The sequence below is a fragment of the Epinephelus moara genome, chromosome 14 (genome assembly GCF_006386435.1).
Source record: "Epinephelus moara isolate mb chromosome 14, YSFRI_EMoa_1.0, whole genome shotgun sequence".
Classification (NCBI taxonomy): Eukaryota; Metazoa; Chordata; class Actinopteri; order Perciformes; family Serranidae; genus Epinephelus; species Epinephelus moara.
In genome coordinates, this window is record NC_065519.1 from 11,374,401 (window position 1) to 11,397,970 (window position 23,570).

At 41.3% G+C, this 23,570-nt stretch overlaps 1 protein-coding gene across 5 annotated transcripts in view; it reads left to right on the plus strand.

Annotated features, from left to right (window-relative positions):
* sptb (spectrin, beta, erythrocytic) overlaps positions 1 to 23,570 on the plus strand; it is a 73,747-nt gene that overhangs the window by 39,068 nt on the left and 11,109 nt on the right. For all 5 annotated transcript variants that reach the window (XM_050061048.1, XM_050061049.1, XM_050061050.1 and 2 more), the window contains 20 exons: positions 116 to 274; positions 2,055 to 2,357; positions 2,447 to 2,597; positions 4,278 to 5,148; positions 5,270 to 5,407; positions 6,094 to 6,853; positions 7,015 to 7,217; positions 9,869 to 9,959; positions 10,403 to 10,549; positions 12,024 to 12,290; positions 12,721 to 12,945; positions 13,533 to 13,622; positions 14,226 to 14,516; positions 14,836 to 14,966; positions 15,222 to 15,426; positions 17,769 to 17,992; positions 18,184 to 18,334; positions 19,478 to 19,722; positions 20,688 to 20,826; positions 21,189 to 21,273. In XM_050061048.1, coding sequence (XP_049917005.1) covers positions 116 to 274; positions 2,055 to 2,357; positions 2,447 to 2,597; positions 4,278 to 5,148; positions 5,270 to 5,407; positions 6,094 to 6,853; positions 7,015 to 7,217; positions 9,869 to 9,959; positions 10,403 to 10,549; positions 12,024 to 12,290; positions 12,721 to 12,945; positions 13,533 to 13,622; positions 14,226 to 14,516; positions 14,836 to 14,966; positions 15,222 to 15,426; positions 17,769 to 17,992; positions 18,184 to 18,334; positions 19,478 to 19,722; positions 20,688 to 20,826; positions 21,189 to 21,273 — 4,876 coding nt within the window. The remainder of the gene's footprint in view (positions 1 to 115; positions 275 to 2,054; positions 2,358 to 2,446; positions 2,598 to 4,277; positions 5,149 to 5,269; positions 5,408 to 6,093; positions 6,854 to 7,014; positions 7,218 to 9,868; positions 9,960 to 10,402; positions 10,550 to 12,023; positions 12,291 to 12,720; positions 12,946 to 13,532; positions 13,623 to 14,225; positions 14,517 to 14,835; positions 14,967 to 15,221; positions 15,427 to 17,768; positions 17,993 to 18,183; positions 18,335 to 19,477; positions 19,723 to 20,687; positions 20,827 to 21,188; positions 21,274 to 23,570) is intronic.

The window sequence follows — 23,570 nt, forward strand, 5'->3', positions numbered from 1 at the left end:
TTGATGGGATCAAGCAAAGAACTTCCAAACAGGAAATAGAAAGTATCACATTGCCATCACCCTCCCCCCCCAACTAGCAAAAACAACAAACCCTCATCTCATCATCTGTGTGCAGGCCTGGGAGCGTCTGGAGAGGGCGGAGCACGAGCGGGAGCGCGTCCTGAGGGATGAGCTGATCAGACAGGAGAAGCTGGAACAGATGGCGAGAAGATTCGACAGGAAGGCTGCCATGAGGGAGACCTGGCTTCTGGAGAACCAGAGACTCGTGGCTCAGGTAAAACATCAACAACAACACTTTGGATATTATACAGTGTTTTTTATCTGATGTCAGTTCTGAGGCGTCTCCTGGAAAAGGTCCTGATCTCAATTAGACTACCTAATTAAGTAAAGTTACATGAATAACAATACAAAGTTTCACAGTATTTGCATTCATTAATGGACACAGCTGGTTGTTTGCATAATGAGTAATGATACTAAGTTATTATTTTTAGAACAGTTCTCATTATTTTGTGCAACTAAAGCCTCAGTTCCACCGAACACTACGGTACAGTTCAGTTCAGTACGCCTTTTTTTTTTCATTTCCACTGTGAAAAGTTGTGGATGGTACCAATGGAACCGTTCTGTACCGTCCCCATTTTTGGTCCCCCCTCTGTTGGGGTACCTAGCACACAGATCTGGCACTAAAAGGTGGAGTTGTGAACACTGCTGTCTGATTGGTCAATAGAGGACGGTCACTCTGCTCAGGGCTGAGTTGTGGCTGGTTTTGAGGCTCATGTAACCACTGTTCATACCGTGGAGAGTTTTATTACTGTAGCTATAAAATGAAAGGATGTTTTGCTGCCTCTCACAGCAGCTGGAATCGGAGAAAAAATAACTTAATTCACTGGACTGACTGCCGGCAACTTTTAAGGTGGAATGTTTACTTGTAATGTTACTCAATGCATGAGTTGACAACGTGAATCCATCAGCACACCTTAAATGTCACTGTGACAACTTTACTTTAGTTTTTAATGTCTCTCTTGGATGACATACATTTTTAGCAGTGAGTGGATTTTCAAGCGTTTAAAAATATATATTAATTTCGTCCAGAGTATGTGAACTGCATATATTCTAATCCTCACTTGGAGAAAAAACAGAAGTGTCATGAAGCGTCATTCCTGTGGGCTCTGGCAACACTAAACCCCTGAGCTTGCCTGAGAAGGACTAAATGCACAAACCCGCTATTTTTAAATATCCCATGGAGAGAGACTCTCACTGCAGCCTGTTCTGTGGATGATAGATAAGGTGCAGATTGATAAAGGAGAAAATACAGTGAGTGACAACAACCCCGCCCACATTTAAGGGTACTGTTTGCGGTGAAAACACTAGGGTCTAGGTACGATGTCTGAAGGGTTCCTTTTGGTTCCAAAGGTACCATACCAGAAGTGTTTGGTGGAAACGGGGCTTTACTTATTATTAATAAGCAAATAAGTAATACTAAGCCATTATGTAAAAAAAAAAAGTTGAAGTTTTTTTCCATTAACCTGGCAGAAATGGGCTTCTATAAGTATGTAACCTTTTTTTTTTAATTGGTTCTTTTATTTTGTTGCTTATATCATGCACATGCAACTGGATGATGTGATACTCAATCCTGCCAAGGGTTTGACAGTATTACTCTGACCTACAGGGGGCAGTAATGCATCAAGTTAAGCTGCAGTGAGCCATCAAAGGCATGGAAGAAGACTGCAAGTGAACATGTGCTAGAGCAAGTGTTAGTGAACCTGGATGTAAACATTGCAGGGCTTAAAAATCAGCTTGTGTTTTATAATGAAGAAAATGCTTTCAGCACATTGGTTTGAGCTCAAGGATACACACCATATTGGTGAGAGACACTAAATGTATACTTAACCTTTTTTTTTAAAAAGAAAACTACATAGGGCAGCTTTAAAAGTAGCAATACCTTACAGTATAAATACTGAAAGGATGGCAAGTGGCAATGAGTAAAAGAGCAGCAGTATTATAAGCCAAATGTATCCACAGTTTGTGCTCTGAGCCTCTCTCTGCTCTGCTCTCAGGATAACTTTGGTTACGACCTGCCAGCTGTGGAGGCAGCCAAGAAGAAGCATGATGCCATCGAGACAGACATCGCTGCGTATGAGGAGCGAGTTCAGGTCCTGGTGGACATCTCAAAGGAGCTGGAGTCTGAGCGGTACCATGATGCCAAACGCATTGACGTGCGGAAAGACAACATCCTGCGCCTGTGGGACTACCTGCAGGAGCTGCTGAAGGCTCGCAGGGGGCGTCTGGATAAGAACCTGACCCTGCAGAGGATCTTCCAGGAGATGCTGTACATCATCAGCTGGATGGATGACATGAAGGTACAACACAGGAGGCAATGTTCATCAGCTTTTAACATTTATGCTTCAGACACTGAACTGATCAGACTGCTCTTTCTTCCTCTCCTCAGGCTCGACTCCTGTCTCCTGACTTTGGGAAACACTTGCTGGAAGTTGAAGATTTGTTACAGAAACACGCTCTGTTAGAGAACGACATCGCTCTGCAGGCGGAGAGAGTGCAGAACGCCAGTGCTGCCGCTCTCAAGTTCGCCAACGGAGATAGTAAGTGCAGTGGCTCATCGTGGCCCTTGTTTTGTTTGGAGTGAGATGACACAGATGGATTGCAGGCCACAGACCTTAACCAGACCAGGGCCGGCTATTGAACCACAATATGTTTTGAACACCGACCAAAATGTGCCTGTAGCATTGAGTAAAACTGTCCAAAAATACTGAACGTTATCATCAGATGATTCTAAGATCGGATACTTGCAGATATTATATTTTGTAAAAGTTCATGAATTGCTGCTTGTGTTAAAAAACATCATTAAACACGGCCGTGCTAATGAAGGTTAGCTTGTTTGGTTAAATTTGTGGTTCTCAAATATTGTTCAGTCAGACAACTCAAGTTTTAGATATTTATTTCAACAGCAGAACATAGTTAGAGTTTGTCGTCTGGACTCCGGCCTCATCGCTCCCTGCACATGAGATATTGGGGAGTGATGATTAAATATTCCCTGCTTAGCCGGAGCCTGCAGGTGGATGCTGGGGTGGAGGTGGGGCTGAGAGAGCAAGCAGCAGCACTGATGCAGGGCAGCAGCGGCATTGACAATGCAAAGGGAGAGCTGGGAAGATTTTGCATCTTTAGTAGACCACCAAATTGAGAGGGTGTGTTTGTTGATGACACATAGAGAGTGATGTATGACCTGTGTGTATGAATTAGTGCAGATTGAGATGACTGCCTGAACTAGCACACCTGCAGTCTAAGTACGTTAAGTTGAATTAATATGGATTTTCTTTATTTTTTACAAAGCTGAATTTAACAAACTTTGTAAAGGTCAACATTGGCTCTTCTGTGAAGCAACAACAAACACAAAGTTTTTAATGTGGACCTCATGTGTGGAGTCTGCTCTCTACGGGGTGGCTTGAGACCCGTTTAAAACCTACCTCATTTACGGATTCTCAGACTTTTGAGTTTGATTCAAACCAAATTACATGTGTGAAATCTCCCTCGTTCTACAGTCCAAACCAAACAGCAGAACTTTCATCTCACTGCTTCATCTGAATCAAGCTGGACCATGGTTTGTTTCTAGCGTGAAAACAGTTTTTGGTGGTTCGGGCCTTCAGATCAGTTACAGGAAGTTTTGGCAGGCTATCGTCATGTGATAAGAGTAGTCTAGCACCTCTTGCGTAGCGCGTGCGTGTGTGTGTGTGTGTGTGTATGTGTGTGTGGTTGAGCCATAAAGAGACGGTGAGACTGGCTGCACTCAGTGCAGACGGGTGTTAGCGATAGGAGCGGTGTTATATACAGTGTAGGTTTCAGTTTATCCATAAACAATGCTGCATAACAAAATGCAGGTGAGACAGAGGGAATTAAGAGGACAGGAGAGCAGCTCACGTAGGTGATGATGACAGGACGTATGTATGTCATGTGTAGTTCTTTTGTGCACTCACATATTTGCAATATGACACTGAAACTCACCAGATCAAATGTAAACAATATAACAAAAATGCAAACCTTGGTTCAGACTTTCAGGTGTGAAAAGGCCCCAGATTTTCTCCCATTCAGTTAAATCATGTGGTTTGGTCATAGATATGTATGTGAGTGTCTGTATGTGTCTTTTTGGTAACTGTATGTGCCGCCCTTCACACAATTTATGCTGAGTTTGACATCCCAGAGCCCTGGGAAGAATTAAGCAGGTAGAGGAAGTCAAATAAATACATATTCCTTAATTTCCCCCCCAGGCTACAAGCCATGTGACCCTCAGGTGATCCGTGAAAGGGTGCAGCATCTGGAGTTGTGCTACCAGGAGCTCTGTGCCCTGGCGGCCCAGCGGAAAGCTCGCTTGGAGCAGTCCCGCCGCTTCTGGAACTTCCTGTGGGAGGTGGCAGAGCTGGACAGCTGGATTAGAGAAAAAGAGCACATTTTCTCCTCGTTGGATTATGGCAAGGACCTGACGAGCGTGCTGGTGCTCCAGAGCAAACACAGCGCCTTCGAGGACGAGCTCGGGGCCCGCCGAGCCAACCTCGAGCAGGTCTTGGCTGAAGGAGATAAGATGATCAGAGCCAAGCACTTTGGCTCCCCGAAGGTTCAAGAATGCATGGACGACATCACGAGGCAGTGGCAGCAGCTGGAGGAGCTGGCTGCGTTTCGGAAACAGAACCTCCAGGACACCCAGAGGTTCTTCCAGTTTCAGGGAGACGCTGATGAACTCAAGGCCTGGCTGCTGGACGCCAAGAGGCAGATGAGCAGCGACGACGTGGGCCACGACGAGTACACCACCCAGCGGCAACTGAAAAAGCACAACGACCTGAAGAATGAAGCAATCAAGAACGGAGCCACCATAGATGCTCTGTCCAAACAGGCCAACGCGCTGCCAGAGGAGCTACAAAACACCCCTGATATCCAGAGACGCCTGAAAGACATTAAGGACCTATACATGGAGCTCATGTCTCTGGCTGACCTGAGACAGAAGAGGCTGGATGACACTATGGCCCTGTACACTATCTTCAGTGAGACAGACGCCTGCGAGCTCTGGATGGGCCAGAAGGAGACGTGGTTGGTGGGTTTAGAGGTGCCTGAGAAGCTGGAGGATCTGGAAGTCGTACAGAATAGGTACACAGATCAAATCATCTTATTATGAACTCCAAACTTATTGGATTCTCTTTGAGATGGTGTTTATGCGTCATGTACATTGTACTGTTTTCATTCCAAGTGGCACATTTCTTGTTTTCAGGTTGAGCATTCTGGCTCAAGACATGGCAAATGTTCAGTCGAGGGTCGACGATGTCAACAAATCTGTGAAACAGCTTGAGGACAGCAGACACCCTCGCACCAAAGAGGTCAAAGAATGTCAGATGCGACTGAATAAGAGGTGCTTCACACATATTATATATCTGTCTTACACGTCATGAATTTCACTGTTTATTTGTGCATCAATATTTTTAAAAGATAAACATTTAATAACAAAAAAAGAAAAAAATATACTGTATGTTTTCTCTTTGCCGTGACAAATCAAACCTTTCTTTAACACTTTATACAGGTCTATAATTTCTTTGTCACTTTAAAGTGTCCTGTAATTAGCACTAATTAGAGGTAAATAGAGAGAGTGTTCAAGCGGTGTACACTTACAATTATTTTCAGTTAATTGCTGGCAAGCTCTTTTAGTAAGTACACAGCAGGCCAGCTGGAAATGCAAAAACAAATTGTGAAATCCGCCTACAGGGAAGCACATAATTAAAGATATATGTAGGGTAAAGTTTCCAATCATAATTGAATTATAGATACATTGAATATATTTACTGGAGTTTACTGTAAATGAAGCAGTTCATTAGACGAAATTATTACTTTCTCTAAAATTAGTGTAAATTACATGGACAGTTTACCCCAAAATCAATGATACATGTTTTTACCATCATATACCATCATACCATATCTCACACTCGGCAACTCACACCAAAATAGATTGATAAATAGCACTACAGTTAAGAGGAAAATATGTATTTCTGATTTAAGGGTGAACTGTCCCTTTAAAATACTCACTATCTCATTATGTTTCAGGTGGGATGCATTTAAGGCCATGGTGGAAGACAAGAAGAGGAAAGTGGATTCTGCCGTCAGTCTGAACAACTACGGGCTGGAGTGTGACGAGACAGAGACCTGGATCAAAGACAAGACACGGGTGATCGAGTCCACTCAGGAATTGGGCAATGACCTGGCAGCCGTCATGACCATGCAGAGGAAACTGTTTGGCATCGAGAGAGACTTAGCTGCCATTGACAGCAAGCTCACCTTCCTGAGGGCAGAGGCCGACCAGCTGGCTAAGGACCACCCGGAGAACGCAAACGACATCTTGGCCCGCAGAGATGAGCTGGATGCCGCCTGGGACACGCTAAGAAAGACTCTGACAGACAGAGAGGACTCGTTGGGTGAGGTCAGCAAGTTACAGACCTTCCTCCAAGACATGGATGACTTCCAGTCCTGGCTTTTCAAGACCCAGAAGGCGGTGGCGTCAGAGGAAATGCCCGCCACGCTGCCGGAGGCTGAGGAGCAGCTCAGCCTGCATGACGCTGTGCGTGAAGACATAAACAACCACGAGGAAGACTATCATCGTGTGAGGGACACCGGTGCTCAGGTCACCCAGGGTCAGGAGGATGATCCTCAGTACCAGCAGCTGGAGAAGACGCTGAAGGGGCTGGACCGCGGCTGGGTGGAACTGCAGAAGATGTGGGACAGCCGCAAGAACTTCCTGGATCAGGGCCTGGGCTTCCAGCAGTTCATGAGGGATGGAAAGGCTGTAGAGGCCATCCTCAACAACCAGGTACTGTCCTGCAGAATCACTTGTTTCCATAGAGTTAGGGATTTAATGATGGTGTTAGTGATGCTACAGGTATTTAAAAGATGTGGTCTGGAGGAATGCAGCATGGTCAGGTAACCACGCCGCTGAGAGTTTGTCTTTGTCCTTCTTCGCTTTGTTCCCAGGAGTACACCTTGGCCCACATAGACAAGCCTGACACGTTGGCTGGTGCAGAGAAGGCTCTGAAGAAGCACGAGGACTTTGTGAGCACCATGGAGGCCAATGAGGACAAGATCGATGGCGCTGTGCAGGGCGGACAGCGGCTGGTGGACAGCAACAATCTGTACTCTGGGAGAGTGCAGGAGAAAATGAACTCAATCGGAGACAGGTCAGTCAACATGATTTCTTTTTTTTTAAATTTAATTTCACGCTTCTAGTCACGTTGTAGGTTTGCTGGAGAGAATACTGTAACAACCACAGTTTGAGAACCTGTTGATTTTCGTCCCTGTTGTTTCATCTGTGCAGCCTTGGTTCAAAATCCCACTGTAGATCTGTTTTTTCTTTTTATAGCTTCAGTACTTAGGTAACATTGAATGTATAGTTAACAGAGATTGTATTGTTTTAAACATATGGTATCTAAAAAGTAAGTATCAATACTTTTTACAACCTCATAACAACTACAGTCATTTTTCAAAGTGTTTCTGATCAGGGAAAATACGAATCTACATTTAACTAAAATTACACTTGAATCTATGCTCTTAACTTGAGAGGAAAACACTTCTCTGCTGACTGTGAGTAATCAGACACATTTATCAAGCTACTTACTCCTACATACAGCGAAGTGTAAAAGCATGTTCTGGCAGCAGCAACATCTGTCCCATTGTTCAATCTTAAGAAAACATCCTTGCATTTTATTCAGGGATATGTCACTCTGCAAACAACTTCGGAATTCATTTAATTCATGTGAAACCCTGAAAGTTACAATCTTGAAGATCTCTGTTTTGTTATGCCTCCGCGCTTGCGATAGCTGTGGCCAGAGGCATTATGTTTTCAAGTTAACCGTCTGTCCCATTCTCGTAAACGTAATTTCTTAAGGAATTTCTTCAAATTTGGCACAAACGTCCACTAGGACTCAACGATAAACTAATGTGATTTTGGGATTGAAAGGTCAAGGTCACCGTGATCTTGCATCTGTCTTATTCTCAAGAACACCTTGAGAGAATTTCTCTAAATTTGGCACGTTCACCTGGACTGATTAGAATTTGGTGGTCCAAGTTCAAAGGTCAAGGTCACTGTGACCTCACAAAACATGTTTTTGGCCATAACTCAAGAATTCATTTGCTATGCATGACAAAATTTCACACAAATGTCTATTAGGATAAAATGATGAAGTGATGACATTTAATATCCAAAAGGTCAAAGGTCAGCTTCACTGTGACATCATAATGTTTTGCATAAAACACTTTTCTGGCCATGACTCAACATCATAACTGGGGAACAGAAGACGAGACATTTGGTCAGATACTGAATTGGTGACACTAACCTCGGTTGTCCACCTTGAAACTGTGCTGATTGTACAGATCTTCTGTGTGTGAAGCATTTATGTTTTCACAGACATGGATGTAAACTGCAACTTGACTGGTGTGTGGAGCCATACAACTGCAAGGCTGTAGTTGTGTGCACACAATTGAGTTAAAGCAGTGGGTCCTGACTGGTCTAGCCACGGGGTCCAATTTCTCTTCTTAGTCATTAGTTCAAGGTCCACACAGTTCAATATATTCAGTGTCGGGCCATGTTCTCTAGCTAGTCTGCTGTCTCCTTCAAGTAGCTGTCCATTACTCCTCACTCTACAGCAGGAAACAGCACTTCAGAATAAAAGCTCTGTGCCAGAAATTCACTGTACTTAAAAATAAAGTGGATTTTTTACAAACTTGACATGTTTGCAATTCATTTGCGGTCCATTCAGAAGGTCCACTTTTGGACCTTTACCCACCATTTGGAAACCACTGAGTTAAAGGGTGAGTCTGTTGTGTTAGCGTCGTCTACCCTCTATGGGAGACCAACCACTGCTTGTAATACTGTAAATGCAATGGCCTCCATCTGTGGGCCATAGACTCAGTCGCCATTGTGTTACCTCAATTGGCAATTGATAGTGATTTAATAGAATTTTTTTAATGTGAAGACCTTTGAGATCATTACTTTAATATCTCTGCCTGCAATTAACATGTGAATGAACTGCAATCCAATATTTCTATAATATTTAAATGGGGATTCATATTTGGCTGAATGGAAACCAAATCAAAACAAAACAGAGACAGGAGAGAAATTCTGCAGCTGATAGACAAAGTACATCAGAGAAAACATTTAATAAAAAGAATTTAGTAACACACTGACACGTTCAGACAGTGAAGACCTATGCAAAGTGATTGCAAACAAAAGCAATGCCAGCTTTATTTTTGTTGTTTGCACATTTGACAAATACAGTCTACAGCCATGCCAGCAGCTCTGTGGAGCTTGTTTCTGTACTGCAGTCATCTACTATTTGCTCTTCACCAACTTTAGAGACTTTTCTCATCTCACAGTCCAAAATTCCACTTGTAGCAGTCTGATAAAAACTGTACAGGCCCTGATCTCGTGTAGAAAATAATAATCTTTTCAGTTTCAACCAGCTCAGCAGTGAAACAGCTTTCTTATCACTGTATCATTCTTGACAACAAGAGGCTGTAGAGAGGCCATGGGAGCTTGTCCCATTAACTCCCACAATTCAGCTTGGTAGACAGGCGCCCACAATAATGGATATTGATCTTTAAGTGAGAGCTATTCTTCACGGCGTCGCAGAGAAACAGACGACTGTTTTGGGTTACTGTGTCAGGTATTTTTCTGTGTGGAGGAGGAGCTCATAATGATTCACCCTCTCACTGTCGTTCAGCGATGCCTCCTGTTATGTCACAGAGAGAGGTGTCGAATTAAGAGGTGGAGGAAGATATACTGAAGTATGGAGTTGTATTTTTAATGTATTTTGTTGTGTTTTGCCTTCAGGCATAACAAGAACAAGAGGAGAGCCCAGGAGGTGTCAGAAAAACTCAGAGACAACCGCGACCTGCAGCACTTCCTGCAAAACACTCAGGATGTGAGTTCACCGTCAGTTTACTGTTCATGTAATCGCTGGGTAACATCACTTAGTACTTTAATTATTTGCTTAATTATTCCTTCACTGAGATGTGACACCGCAGTGTTTTTCCTGTATTTATTTCTTGATGATTGTTGTTAATTTGCAGAACACACTCTGCGTTGTTTATATTAACACAGTTGTACTTGATGAGACTAAATTTATATCTTCCCTATTTAGGATAGGGGTCCCATTTGGCTAATTGGTAAATGCTCTGTTTTCAAAAGATAAAGAAGTAAATCCTGCTCAAAGAAAGTCACCTCTGCACGAATGTAAAATGCTGACGTTTCCATGACTTTCCCAAGTTTTTTTTTAACCGTACGTGCTTAAATCTTAGCTGTTGATTTGAATCTTTTTTTTTCTTGGCTAATCCCTGATACTCGCTCTTTCACTCCGTGCTTCAGCTGACTGTGTGGATCAACGAGAAGATGCTGACGGCTCAGGACACGTCATACGACGAGGCCAGGAACCTCCACAGCAAGTGGCTGAAACATCAGGCCTTCATGGCTGAGCTGGCCTCCAACAAGGACTGGCTCAACAAAGTAGACCAGGTCAGTGATACTGTGTATGAGCGAGGGATGTTGATATAAAAATAGATAGATAGATAGATACAATGAAACTTTGTTGGAGCATTCCAGTTAGCAGCACATAAATGTTTACATATTCACCAACACATTCTTGCGTATCACATCATTCCTACGATGACATAAACATTCATATCTATGTTTTTAAGATATATGATAAACAGCAAGTAAAAACAATATAAGAATGAAAACAGCCAAACACAACAGTTATTTCACAAAGTCCATCAGGCACTTTGGATGGAAGGGGCAGGGGATGGGGGGTTGGCAATCCTATGATGGTGGTTGTTATCTTAGTTTTATATAAGATTATTAGCACAAGATTTTAACAAACGATGATGCTGTATATCTTATTGATCCTACATTTTTAGGGGTTCAAGCCGGAAGGTCGAAACCGTATTTTTTTTGTGCTGGTTTAACCTTCGTTATCTTCTTCCTGAATATCATAGATACATGAAATGTTCGCCAGTGATTAAAGAATTTAAACCTCCTATGCAATAAGTCAGATTTACAGGATTCTTGGGACAGACGTCCATCTATTTACACTCAACAAACTTGCCTTAAGAGCCACTAAAGTCAGCCTTATTAGATTGTCCGCCATTTTGAATTCTTTTGGAAAAACACATTTTTGACATCTCCTTCTAAACCATAAGTCTGATTGCTACCAGATTTTCTTTAGATCAGTACTGGACCAAGTTGTCAGGAGTTATCAGAAGTGACCACTGAATTCTAAAGAAGGCGTGGCTTAGCACATAAATACACCTAACTCCATATACAATCATAACAAAAGTTGCAGGACATGTCAACATAAGTACCTGAAACACACCCCGAAAGTTTCATTTAAATCAACGTAATGCCAAAAAAATGGACGTGGCATAACACAAATAAGACAATAAATCAAAAATTGTTTGTCCAACCATTACACAACTCACAGAAAATGTTTCATAACAATGTTAATCCGTGTGTGGAAAGTTATTTTGAGATTGCCCAATAGGGGGCACCACCAGTACCAAACATGTACTTAGGCCAGGAGCAAAATGTGACCATACTGTACATCAACGACAGTTTGTCCAAACGTCACCAAACTCTGTGGATTTTTTAAATTAGGCTGTTGAAGCATGTCCACAAGCATGCAAGTATGCAATTGACCAATAAGAGGCAATGGTGCTGCAGGAGAAGAGGGTGGCCCTGGGACAGATTTGGTTGTAAAAGAATGTGTTATCGTCATAAAACTAGTTAGTTATCTTTAATGTAGGTGTCAGAAACTGTTCAAGGTCTTGATCCTTCACAGCTTTCAACTTCTGAACAGTCTGTGTTGACTTGGACCCCACAATCGCTGCTTGCAGAATCTTTCTCAACCTTTTAATGACTCATTCCTCCTCCATTGGCAGCTTCAGTGAAACCTTTGCTAACATCTTCTCTTTGTGTTTTTTGTTGGATGCAGGAGGGCCATGAGCTCATGGAGTCCAAGCCTGAGTTTGAGCCCATTGTGACGGAGCGTCTGGCCAAACTCCACGAGCTGTGGGACAAGCTTGAGTCCACGACTCAGGAGAAAGCCCGGTTGCTGTTTGACGCCAACCGCTCTGAGCTTTTCGACCAGAGCCTAACTGATATGAAGAAGTGGCTCACCGGGCTGCAGCAGCAGCTTCAGACCGGAGATGAGGACGTCAAAGATCTGACTAACGCCAACATCCTGCTCAAAAAGCATCAGGTCTGTGTCTCTGTAGCATTTACTGCATGTACTTGAGATTTGTATGCTTGTTGTGTCTGCACTTCTTAAATTATGTGTAGTTTAATCTCACCACGGGAGTGAATACATTATAGTTTTAGCTTGAGCGCTTTCTTAGGATTAACTCTGAGTGAGTGAGCACCTGCGTTGGATCTGTATTTGTGTTTACTGTTGGCATCTGAACACAACAAACAAAGAAGCATTATATTTCTTGGAGAGAAGAACTAGAACACCATAAATCTTCTAAATTATATTACAGTCGGTTTTGCATTGGTAAAAGTTAAATGAAATCCGTAGCTGCAAACAAACTGCAAGACAAACTAACTTTTGGTGGGTTTACCCTCCACTACATCCTGATTAGACTCCTGAAAGGCTATTCATCTTTTCCTCTAATCGTATCTCCCTGTGCCAGATGACAGAGAACCAGGTGCGTGACCGGGCGCGGGAGCTGGAGGAGCTCCAAGAGGCCGTCAGAAAGCACGGTGGAGGCAGGGAGGACCAGCCGGAGCTTGAGGCCGAGCAGCAGGCCCTGCAGAGGGACTTCCAGCAGCTCCTAACACCACTGGCCCAGCGCAAAGGCAAACTGGAGGCCGCCAAGTCTGTCCATCAGTTCTACAGAGACCTGGCCGACGAGCTTGTAAGCATGGATCCAATTTCTGAGCAAAATTAAACTGTTGAAACTCCCTGCTCTTGCAAAAATGATTGATAGCACCAAATGTGAATAAAGGATGTTGAATTTCTAAAAGAGCTGGATTAATGTTGGCTTTTGAATGACAGCGAGATAACACCTTCAGGGAAATCTCCAAGCCTGAACTTCAGATGGTGTTTTTTCCACCCCAAAATGATAACTTATTAATTTAGAAATGAAGTTTTCAATTATAGTATGTACACTTAGTATGCAAGGCAGTGAGACCACCAGCTCTCTCCATGAAATTGACTCTGCAGGTGAATCTGGGTAAAAAGCTTTAATCCCTTATTGGTTTCACAGCCTAAATCCACTTTAGTCAGGTGGAGGAGACAGCTTAGAGGAGGATTTTTACTGTTTGAGATGTTGGAGACATTTTATAAAGGGGGTAAAATTCAGCACAAAGAAAGGTGGTCTTAGCATTTTGTTATACTCTGTGTACATCTGAGATCTGTAAAGCTGTTTTTCAACAGAAACCAGCCCCTGCTATTCTGTCTTTTCTTTGTTACAACCTTCTTTTTCTTCTTTCTCTCTCTCAGCTCTGGATCGAGGAGAGGATGCCCCTGGCAATGTCACAAGAGCACGGCCACAACCTTCAAACTGTGCAGATGCTGCTGAAGAAAAACCAGGTGAGAGGTTTGTCTGTAGAGTTGCGGGTAGCTGTACGGTAGATTGCCAGCTACTTTTTAACAATTTCTTTCCATGGTTGATTAATCTGACATTATTTTCTTGATTAATTGCTTTGATTAAGGTCTATAAAATGTCAGAAAATCGAGAATCGTGCCCCTTTCAGTCTCATAGAGCCCAAGGTGACTTCTTCAAACAGCTCATTTTGTCCCACCAACAGTCCAAAACCAAGGGCAGAAACCAATGCAGACAACCCTCTTATTATAGAGGCCAAAACAAGAGAGAGTTTGGTTATTTTTTACCATCTGAATGAATGAAAAAGAATTAATATGTTATCAAAAAACTGTCAGTCAGTAGCGCAGTGAACTAATTTCAACTGTCAGTCAAGATTGGATCTTTCCTTATACTGTAAAAGCAAAAAAAACCAAAACATATCCTCGAAAACACTTTGTTTTTGATTCCATTTATATCACAAAAGAATACGACTGATGTTTGAACTTCCTTCAAAAAAGCAGTTGCGGAGGGGCTCGCTTGGATACCATCATATCATCTCTCATGTGACGCTGTACTGTACACTCACTGTCTTCTTCTTCTCTGTCCATCAGACGTTGCAGAGGGAGATCGAGGGCCACCAGCCCCGCGTCGACGAAGTGCTCGAGCGAGGAAGGAGGATGGCGGCGGCCGCCAGTGCAGAGGGCAGACCGGAGGCAGAGCGAATCACAGAGCAGCTGAGGGAGCTGGAGGAGGCGTGGGCCCGGCTGCAGGACGAGATGGCCAAGCGCAGGGAGAGGCTGAACGGCTCCAGCTTGGCCCAGCACTACTACAACGACGCGGATGAGGCCGAAGCGTGGATAGGGGAGCAGGAGCTGTACATGATCGCGGATGAGAAGGCCAAGGTGAGGAGTAGAGCCTGTCACACACACGAGGAGGCAGGGTGGTTAATCAGGGAGGTGACCGCAGATGTCTGAAACAGATCTTATTATCTGAATCAGAACATATCACACTGTGAAGATAACAAGTGGCACTGCATGCATTACCATGATTACATGCTTTGGCTATTCTTCAATTAAGTTGACATGCTTTTTTAAGTGGCACCCTCTATTGAGAGCTCATTTGGAGTGTTTTGTTTTGCTTTGATGTGTCTCCTCGTTCTTTTTTCCGCATAATTTCATAGCTGTGTTTCTTCCTCCTCCTCTTCTTCTTCCGTCTCTCCAGGATGAGCAGAGTGCCATGCTGATGCTGAAGCGCCACATGATCCTTAAGCAAGCCGTGGACGACTACGCTGACTCCATTCAGACGCTAGCTGACCGTGCCCAAAAGCTGTTTGCCGAGGACCATCCTGATGGGTTTGTGCTTCCATAATTTGATGTAAACACTGAAGGAATTACATCTGAAGATGCTAATTCACTCATGTTGTCCCAGTCAGCTGTGGTTTGGGGCGATAAGAGACACAAGCACGTAGAAGTGAGATAATTCCTGCTTCCTAATCGCACACCTCATCTAGAGTAAACCCAAATCCAATCTGTTTGCCATTTTCTCATTTTCTCCGTCCTCCCTGCATCTCATTTCCTTTGCACCCTCTCCTTTCACCTTGTCTGCAGTGAGGAGATCATCAGACGACAGGGTCAGGTGGATAAGCAGTATGCGGGGCTCAGGGAGCTAGCGGAGGACCGCAGGAAGAAGCTGGACCACACCTTCCATCACTTCCTGCTGAGCCGAGAGGTAGAGGACCTGGAGCACTGGATCGCAGAGAGAGATGTGGTGGCCTCCTCTCAGGAGATGGGCCAGGACCTGGACCACGTCACGGTATTATTCACACAAAAAAGATTCACACGTACGAGCATGATGGCGCAGTGGTTAGCGTTGTTGCCCTACAGCAAGAGGGTTCCTGGTTCGAACCCAGGGTGGGGGAGCCCTTCTGTGCAGAGTTTGCATGTTCCCCCCATGTCAGTGTGGGTTTTCTCCAGGTACTCCAGCTTCCTCCCACAGTCCAAAGACATGCAGGTTAATTGGTGACTCTAAATTGTCCGTAGGTGTGAATGTGATTGTGAATGGTTGTCTGTCTCTATGTGTCAGCCCTGTGATAGTCTGGTGACCTGTCGAGGGTGTACCCTGCCTCTCGCCCAATGTCAGGCGGGATAGGCTCCAGCCCCCCCATGACCCCCAACAGGATAAACGTTTACGGAAGATGAATAAATGAATGAACATATGATCGTACCTATTGAGAAAGAGAAACAGAGAGACACTGGCCACAACATCAAAGTCTAAGAGACTTAATCTGCACCAACAGGCATGAAACTTCAGGGCTCATACTTCACCAAAATCATCTCGAAAATATAACTGAAGTGCGACCATTTGTCTCTCTGAGCGACACACAGACAAATGCTTCTGTATCAAGGAGGCTTTTATCTATTTAACTGTTTTATTATTTCATTTTTATCATTTTTATGTCTTGTGTCCAGGGGTCTCAAACTATTTTACTGTTTACATTTGTCTTGTTATCAGCTCAGTAAAGCGGTAAAGCACCAACCTGTATGAAAGGTGCTATAGAGTTTGATTGATAAAGTAGAGTTGCTCAAATACACATAAAGCTGCAAGTGGTAACCCATTTTTATCTTGTTTTGGAGCTGTGTTAGATAAGACAGTTATGCTCACGGACGACAATTTCTACATTAAAGGGAACTGAAAAATCAAAACTAAAGAGCAAATGATAGAAACATCTCATTAATAATAAGAGACAAGCAAGAGGATAGTTTATCTGTTTTATATTATCTTATGTTTTGCTTTAATGCTTTTGCTTCTTTTGGTTTAAAGTGACTGATTTTGATGAACACATGTAAGTTTACAGTCCTTGACTTGGAATTTTCATGGTCAAATCTAATTTGTCAAGTCCTGCCTATCCTCAACTGATATTTTTTCCTGCTCATTGATTCATATTCTCAGTTGCATCCTTAGTTTGTTTTCTTCCACACCAGACAAAAGAGCCGAGACACCCAGTTAAACAATTTGTCTTCATGACTTGGCATAAGAATTAAATTTATAAGAGGATGTATTCCACCCGGATCTGTTTGTTGTTTGTTTGGTCAGGGGGTGTGTGTGTGTGTGGGTGTGTGTTTTTAGGTGCGGCAGCAGAGCTGTCCACAGCGCTGAAAGGGAGCGGAGGAGATCAATACACAGACAGACAGAACACGTCACTTAGTTTGGTTGCTGCTTGCTTTCCCTGGTTGTAAACAGAACTTTCAACTCTGTCTTAGAGACAGATGCAAACTGCAAATAGCTGATTCTCCGCACCTCCCCCCACTGATTCTGACAGAGAATCGTTCATACGTTCAGAAAAATATTTAGTGCTTTGCAAGCACAGAGACACCAAACAATTCTAGTGTAACCAAGTTGAACTATGTCTTCAAAAAATTGTGATAGATTTGCGAAGATCTTTTGTAGATATTGAAAATGTTTTTTTGAAATCTGGACAAATGGAAAAAGTTTGTATTTTAGTACTGGATGGATCTCACAGATTAGTTGTGAGGAGCTCCACTCAGGATTCCTGTGACCATGATGCTTTTAACGTTCAAATTAGGTTTAATTAATTCATCCATCTGTTTTGGTATATGAATACCAAGTACATCTATTGGTCCATCTCACCACATGCCGACTGAGTTGCAAGATAGTGTAAATGTAGAACCATGTTAAGAACCTAATCGCATAATAATACATGGCTTCAAACCAGACAGAGCTGCAAAACCATCCAGATCCTTACAACCAAACAATTCTATGTAAAATCACTCACACTCAGAGCCCCCTTGTAGCGCAAATGGAATAATACTTTGTTTCATAACCACATTTTTCTGCAACTGCAAGGATTCGACTGTGAAATCGGCACTTGAAATCGGTTCCCTGAATCAATATGTGGAATAACTGACCATGAGGGCTCACCTCTTGTATAAAGATATCGTATTGCATGATTATTTTTAAGAAAATGTATGTAAAAAAAAAAATGCTTGTGAGCCACATAGGCATAGCTGTGAAAAAATAACAGCATGGAAATTCTGGAAAAGATTATATAAATTGCTGGAATTGAAATACAAACTCTGATTCTGTTGTTACCTGTAAAAAACAAACAAACAAACATATCTATCTTTTCTCTCTAGCTTCTGAGGGATAAGTTCCGAGAGTTTGCACGGGAGACGGGGATGGTGGGTCAGGAGCGAGTGGACATGGTCAACGAGACGATAGACGAGCTGATCGAAGCGGGCCACACCGAGGCAGCCACCATGGCAGAGTGGAAGGACACCATCAATGACAGCTGGGCTGATCTGCTTGAGCTCATCGACACTCGGGCTCAGCACCTCACTACATCTTACGAACTGTTCAAGTAAGGAAAACAGTATTGATGCACCAGAGAGACGAACAGTTATCTGGATTGATGTCGTTTAGATTCACGTCTAATCCTGTAATGCAACAAAACGTGTCCAAATAGGTCGATTTCTATAAGCAGGATGACAAATGTGATGATAACACACACAGATCCAATGAGACTAAGAGATCAATCCCTTTTTCTTTAAGGTACTTTGACGATGGGAAGGAGCTAGTGGCTCAGATCCACGAGAAGCAGAAAGAGCTGCCGGAAGATGTGGGAGAGGACTTCAGCAAAGCAGAGTCCTTCCACAGAATGCACGCTGCCTTTGAGAGAGACATCAGCGCTCTAGGCAAACAGGTACAACACAGGGGATCAGCCCTTTTGCTCTGAGGGAACACAGCAGGTAGCGGCCAAGAGGCAGACTTTGATGATTCACATCTGTAGGGAGGAGAGAGTGCTGCAATATTTGGGGCAACTGTGCTAAGTTGTATCAAAGGGCGAGAAGCCATAAACGGCGGTCCAGTGGGGGAACTTTAACATTTATTTCAGATCCTTAATCTCATCGCTCTGGGAGGAAATACCAGTTGATAAGATTTTAAAATTAAAGCTGCAGTGATCAATATTTTTACATCAACAGTGGGTCAAAATAATAAATGTAATATTAATGTGAATCTTATCACTCTGCTCTGCTGCTTCCTGTAGCTCTATCCTTTAAATATCCTTGAGTTACACTAGTTGCATATTGGATTACAATTGCCCTCCAAACTGGTTGTGAAGTCACAAAATCCTCCTCATACAAACACGTGTTAAACTCAGATTTAAGGCGAGCTCAGAGAAAACTTTCCCCCTTTAGCACACAAATGCGAAAGAACAGCCTTCTAATGTTGAAACTACGGACAATTAGCAATAGCTGTGACCTCAATGCCAAATTTCAGCCTCCCTGGGCAAAAACTGCAGCTGCCAAAGGTTGGAGAATTTTTTATGGGCTGACCAACCAAAGCTAAAAATAAATCAGACTGAGAACAAAGTTGAAAGGTTAAGAAAAAAGTTAACATTTGGAGCTTCAAGTCAAAGTTTTGAGAATAAATCAAGCTACTCGCCTTGGTGCGTATGGCTGCCTGAACAAAATACTTTGTGTATATGAACTGGTGTACTTCAGAATTGTTTGGTAACAGGGAGAATATTATTGGGCTGTTTAAAGATTGTGCTATTCAGAGGGAGAAACCACAAAAACTTGGAAGAGCTGGCGGCAGTTGTGCAGCCTGAAATAGCCGGTAATGGACAGATGCAAGCCTGTGTGCAGTATTGAGAGGATGTGTTGTATGACGACACATTTGATAAGCCAGAGGAGTTGACTTTATTCTTGACATTTCAACTTAATTCTCAAAATCACATCATACAAATCCCCCTCCTCTTTCACTTGGCCCTAATATTTATCCCTATCAATCATCCATGTAAAGCAAAACACATATTGACTCTCCTTCATTCTTCTTCCTCCAGGTTCAACAGTTCCAGGAGACCGCTGCACGGCTTCATGCCCAGTATGCAGGAGGCCAAGCGGACGCCATCCAGGCCACAGAGCGAGAGGTGGTGGAAGCCTGGAAAGGCCTGCTGGACGCCTGCGACGGCCGCAGGGCGCAACTGGTGGACACGGCTGAGAAGTTCCGCTTCTTCACCATGGTGCGAGACCTGATGGCCTGGATGGAGAGCATCATCCAGCAGATAGAGACGCAGGAGAAACCCAGGTGAGCACGTTATGGACCTCACACTTTTAATGACACATACTCTGAGTTAGTATCAACATTAATTCCTGCAAAGTCCATCAGATGTCTGATTCAGACAGCTGACAAATAAACCTGAAACCTTGCAAAAATAGTATTTAAGTTTTACTTTATATTCACATAAATTTCAATAGCCCGTATAAGTTTGGAAATTAATTAAGTAATATTTTTATATGTATATATACATATTTTATTTTTTAATCTGTTTGTTTATGTGGAAACGAAAGAAAAATGTCGACTAAGTAATAAAATGTCAGTTTAGATAAATTAATAAAACTTGATTTCTGCCATTTCCAAAAGCTATATTTTCTTTTTTCTAAAGAGAAATATGATTCACGCACCCCAAAAACTTGCCCTTGACTATTTAAGTTTTATTTTTTATTCAATTTATAAATTTCATGAGTCACTAAAATAATGTTTTAGTGTGAATATTCTTGACTGAGTAATAAAATATAGCCTTGAATAAAATGAATTAATTAAAACTATATATTTCATATTATTTACTGTATAATTAAAGTGATAAACAGAAGTTTTAAAGGGATTTTAATTTGTTATCGGGGCTATTGTTCTCACACTTATTGTTCAGTAGTTGGTCCCAGTTGGCCCAAATTTGTTAGCTTGTGTTCACCACGTGATATGAAAGTTATAGTAACTGTAATGAAGAATATTCAGGTTATTAAATGCAGTTAAAAAATTGATTTGTTCACAAGCAGAAAATATATGTTTTGAGCTTTAGCGTATTTTCTCTTTATAACTGTTCATCTTACTAGTTTGAGTTTATATTGTACAACTACAGTATTAGATAAAGAATACTGTAAAGTTGCCAGAGGCTGGTCATTACTGTTGCAGTTCCTGTCCCCACCAACAGAGGTAGATACACTTCATGCATTACCTGTTATCACTCTGTATCTTTTCCTCCCCTGCATCAGGGATGTCTCATCTGTGGAGCTCCTGCAGAAGTACCACCAGGGGATCCGCTCAGAAATCGAGGCCAGGGGAGCAAAATTCACTGACTGCATAGACCTCGGCAAAGCCCTGCTGACACGCAAGCACCGAGACTCTGCTGAGGTAAGGCTTCAGCAGCAAAGACAGCTTCTTTTCATCCTCAGCTGGGCCTCAAATTGCTGCTTTCATTAGATTTAATTACTTTTCTGGGAGTGATTGTTCTTGTCTGGCACAATGGAACCAATTGGATTGCCACGAAAGAAAAATTTCCACTCATCTTACACTCATCAGGGAGACTATAAAGCAAACACTAATTAGAAATGGAAAAGCCAAAAGAATTTAAATGAGCAATTGACCCCGGCCTGAATTTAACGTGCGGTTAATTACTTCACAATACTAATTCTTAGAGGATAATAGCCAGTCTTGGGGCTGAGTTGTTTAATAATGCTGATATGTAACTGCGACTGTATAACTGCTTGTGTCAGATCAAAGAGAAGCTGGTGCAGCTGATGGAGAAAAGGAAGGAGATGATGTTCAAGTGGGACGACAGATGGGACTGGCTCAGACTTTGTGAGTAAAACCACACTGACCCACAACCTAAAGACAAATCCTGTACATTGTTCTCCTCACAAATCTATACTTAAAATGACTGACATGAAAGCCAATATATTTACAAACCTTCCATTCAATAAGGATATTTTGTTGCAGTTTTAAAACAGTCTCACTCAAAAACAAAAATGATCCATGTACAATAAAAAATTGTGTTTTCTTAAACACCTAAGTGAATCTTACAGCTACACGTTGAAAATATATTTTCACTTTTAAATGTCTTCAATATGCCTCTCTGTTTTATAAACCTCCATACTCAGCCTGTACAGATTTAAGTCTGGAGAAAATGCTGCTTTATAAGATTGAATCTTTTATTTCTACATTGTCTCAGCTTCTAAACTGTTCTCCACATGTCATTTTGTTATAACTTTCCAGAGTATGTCCTTCTCAGTTTCTAAAAACATTCTTTGTTTGAAAAAAACAAAACTTTTTAAAACTGTCCTTACTTCTAATTAATGTCTTCACAAAATGTCCTCCCTTTGCAAAAATGATCTTGCTTTCTGAAAATGTCCTTACATTCCTAAAAATGTCCCCACTTCCCAAATTGTCTTCACTTTATAAATTTTCCCCAAAATTTTCTTGTTTTTTTTTTAAATATATATATATACTTTTTAAAAATGCCCCCCCTTTACAAAAATCCTTTTTTTGTAAAGAAAAAAATCTTCATACTCTCCAAAATATCTTCACATTCAAAAAATGTCCTTTCTATCTACAAATAGTTTTGCTTTCTTAAAATGTCCCCACTTCCCAAAATGTCTTCATTTTCAAAATTTTCCAAAAATGTTTCTTGTTTTCAAAATAAAATCTACTTTCTAGAAATGCACCCCCTACAAATAAATCCTTGGTAGAAAACAAATCTTCATACTTACCCAAATTTACATTCTGAAAATGTCCCCACTTTCAAAAATGTCCTCTGTTTCTTAATTAAAAAAAGTTCCTGTTTTCAAAATTAAAATATACTTTCCAAGAATGCACCCCCTTTTACTAAAAAAAATCATTTAAAAAAAAGAAAAAATCTTCAATGTCCTCAAATGCCCTTTCTATCTACAAATAGTTTTGCTTCCTGAAAATGTCCTCACTTTCAAAAATGGCCTCTGTTTCCTACAAATGTCCCCACTGTCAAATGTCTTCACTTTCTAGATTAAAAAAGAAAAAGTTCTTGTTTTCAAAATAGAATATACCTTCTAAAAATGCCCCCCCCCCAAATGTCCTTATTTTGTAAAAAAAAAAAAAAAGCTTAATATTTTCCAAAATATCTTCACATTCTAAAAATGCTCTTTCTATCCACAAATAGTTTTACTTTCTGAAAATGTCCTCACTTTCAAAAATTCAAAAATGTTGCAACTTCCCAAAATGTCTTCACTTTACAAGTTTTCCAAAAGGAATTCTTGTTTTCAAAATAAAATATACTTTCTAAGAATACCCCCTTTTTACAAAAAATATACTTTTTTTTTAAATCTTCATACTTTCTAAAATATTTTCACATTCTAAAAATGTCCATTCTATCTACAAATAGTTTTGCTTTCCAAAAATGTCCTCACTTTCAAAAATGTCCTCTGTGTCCTACAAATGTCCCCACTTCCCAAAAAGTCTTCACTTTCTAAATAAAAAAAAAGTTCTTGTTTTCAAAATAAAATATACTTTCTAAAAATGCCCCCCCAATTAAAAATGTCCTCCAACTTAAAAAATGTCCTTATTTTGGAAAAAAAAAGCTTAATATTTTCCAAAATATCTTTTTGTACATTGTAAAAAAGTTCTATGTACAAATAGTTTTGCTTTCTGAAAATGTCCTCACTTTCAAAAATGTCCTACCATTCATAAAAATGTCCCCACTTTCTTTACTTTCAAAATTTTCCCCCAAATTTTCTTGTTTTCAAAATAAAATATGCTTTCTAAAATGCCCCCCCTTACAAAAACATCCTTATTTTGTAAAGAAATCTTTATACTTTCCAAAATATCTTCACATTCTAAAAATGTCCACTCTATCTACAAATATGAAAATGCCCTTACTTTCTAAAATTGCCACATAATGCAATTCCTAGCCACTTAATGTAACCTAAATAACAAATAAATACATAAATTAATAATATTAGTAGTAATAATAATAATAATAATAATAATAACAATAACAACAACAACAACAACAACAACAACTCAACTCAACTCAACTCAAACTTTATTTATAAAGCACATTTAAAACAACCAAGGTTGACCAAAGTGCTGAACAGGTCAATAGAAATAAACAAGCAAATACAATG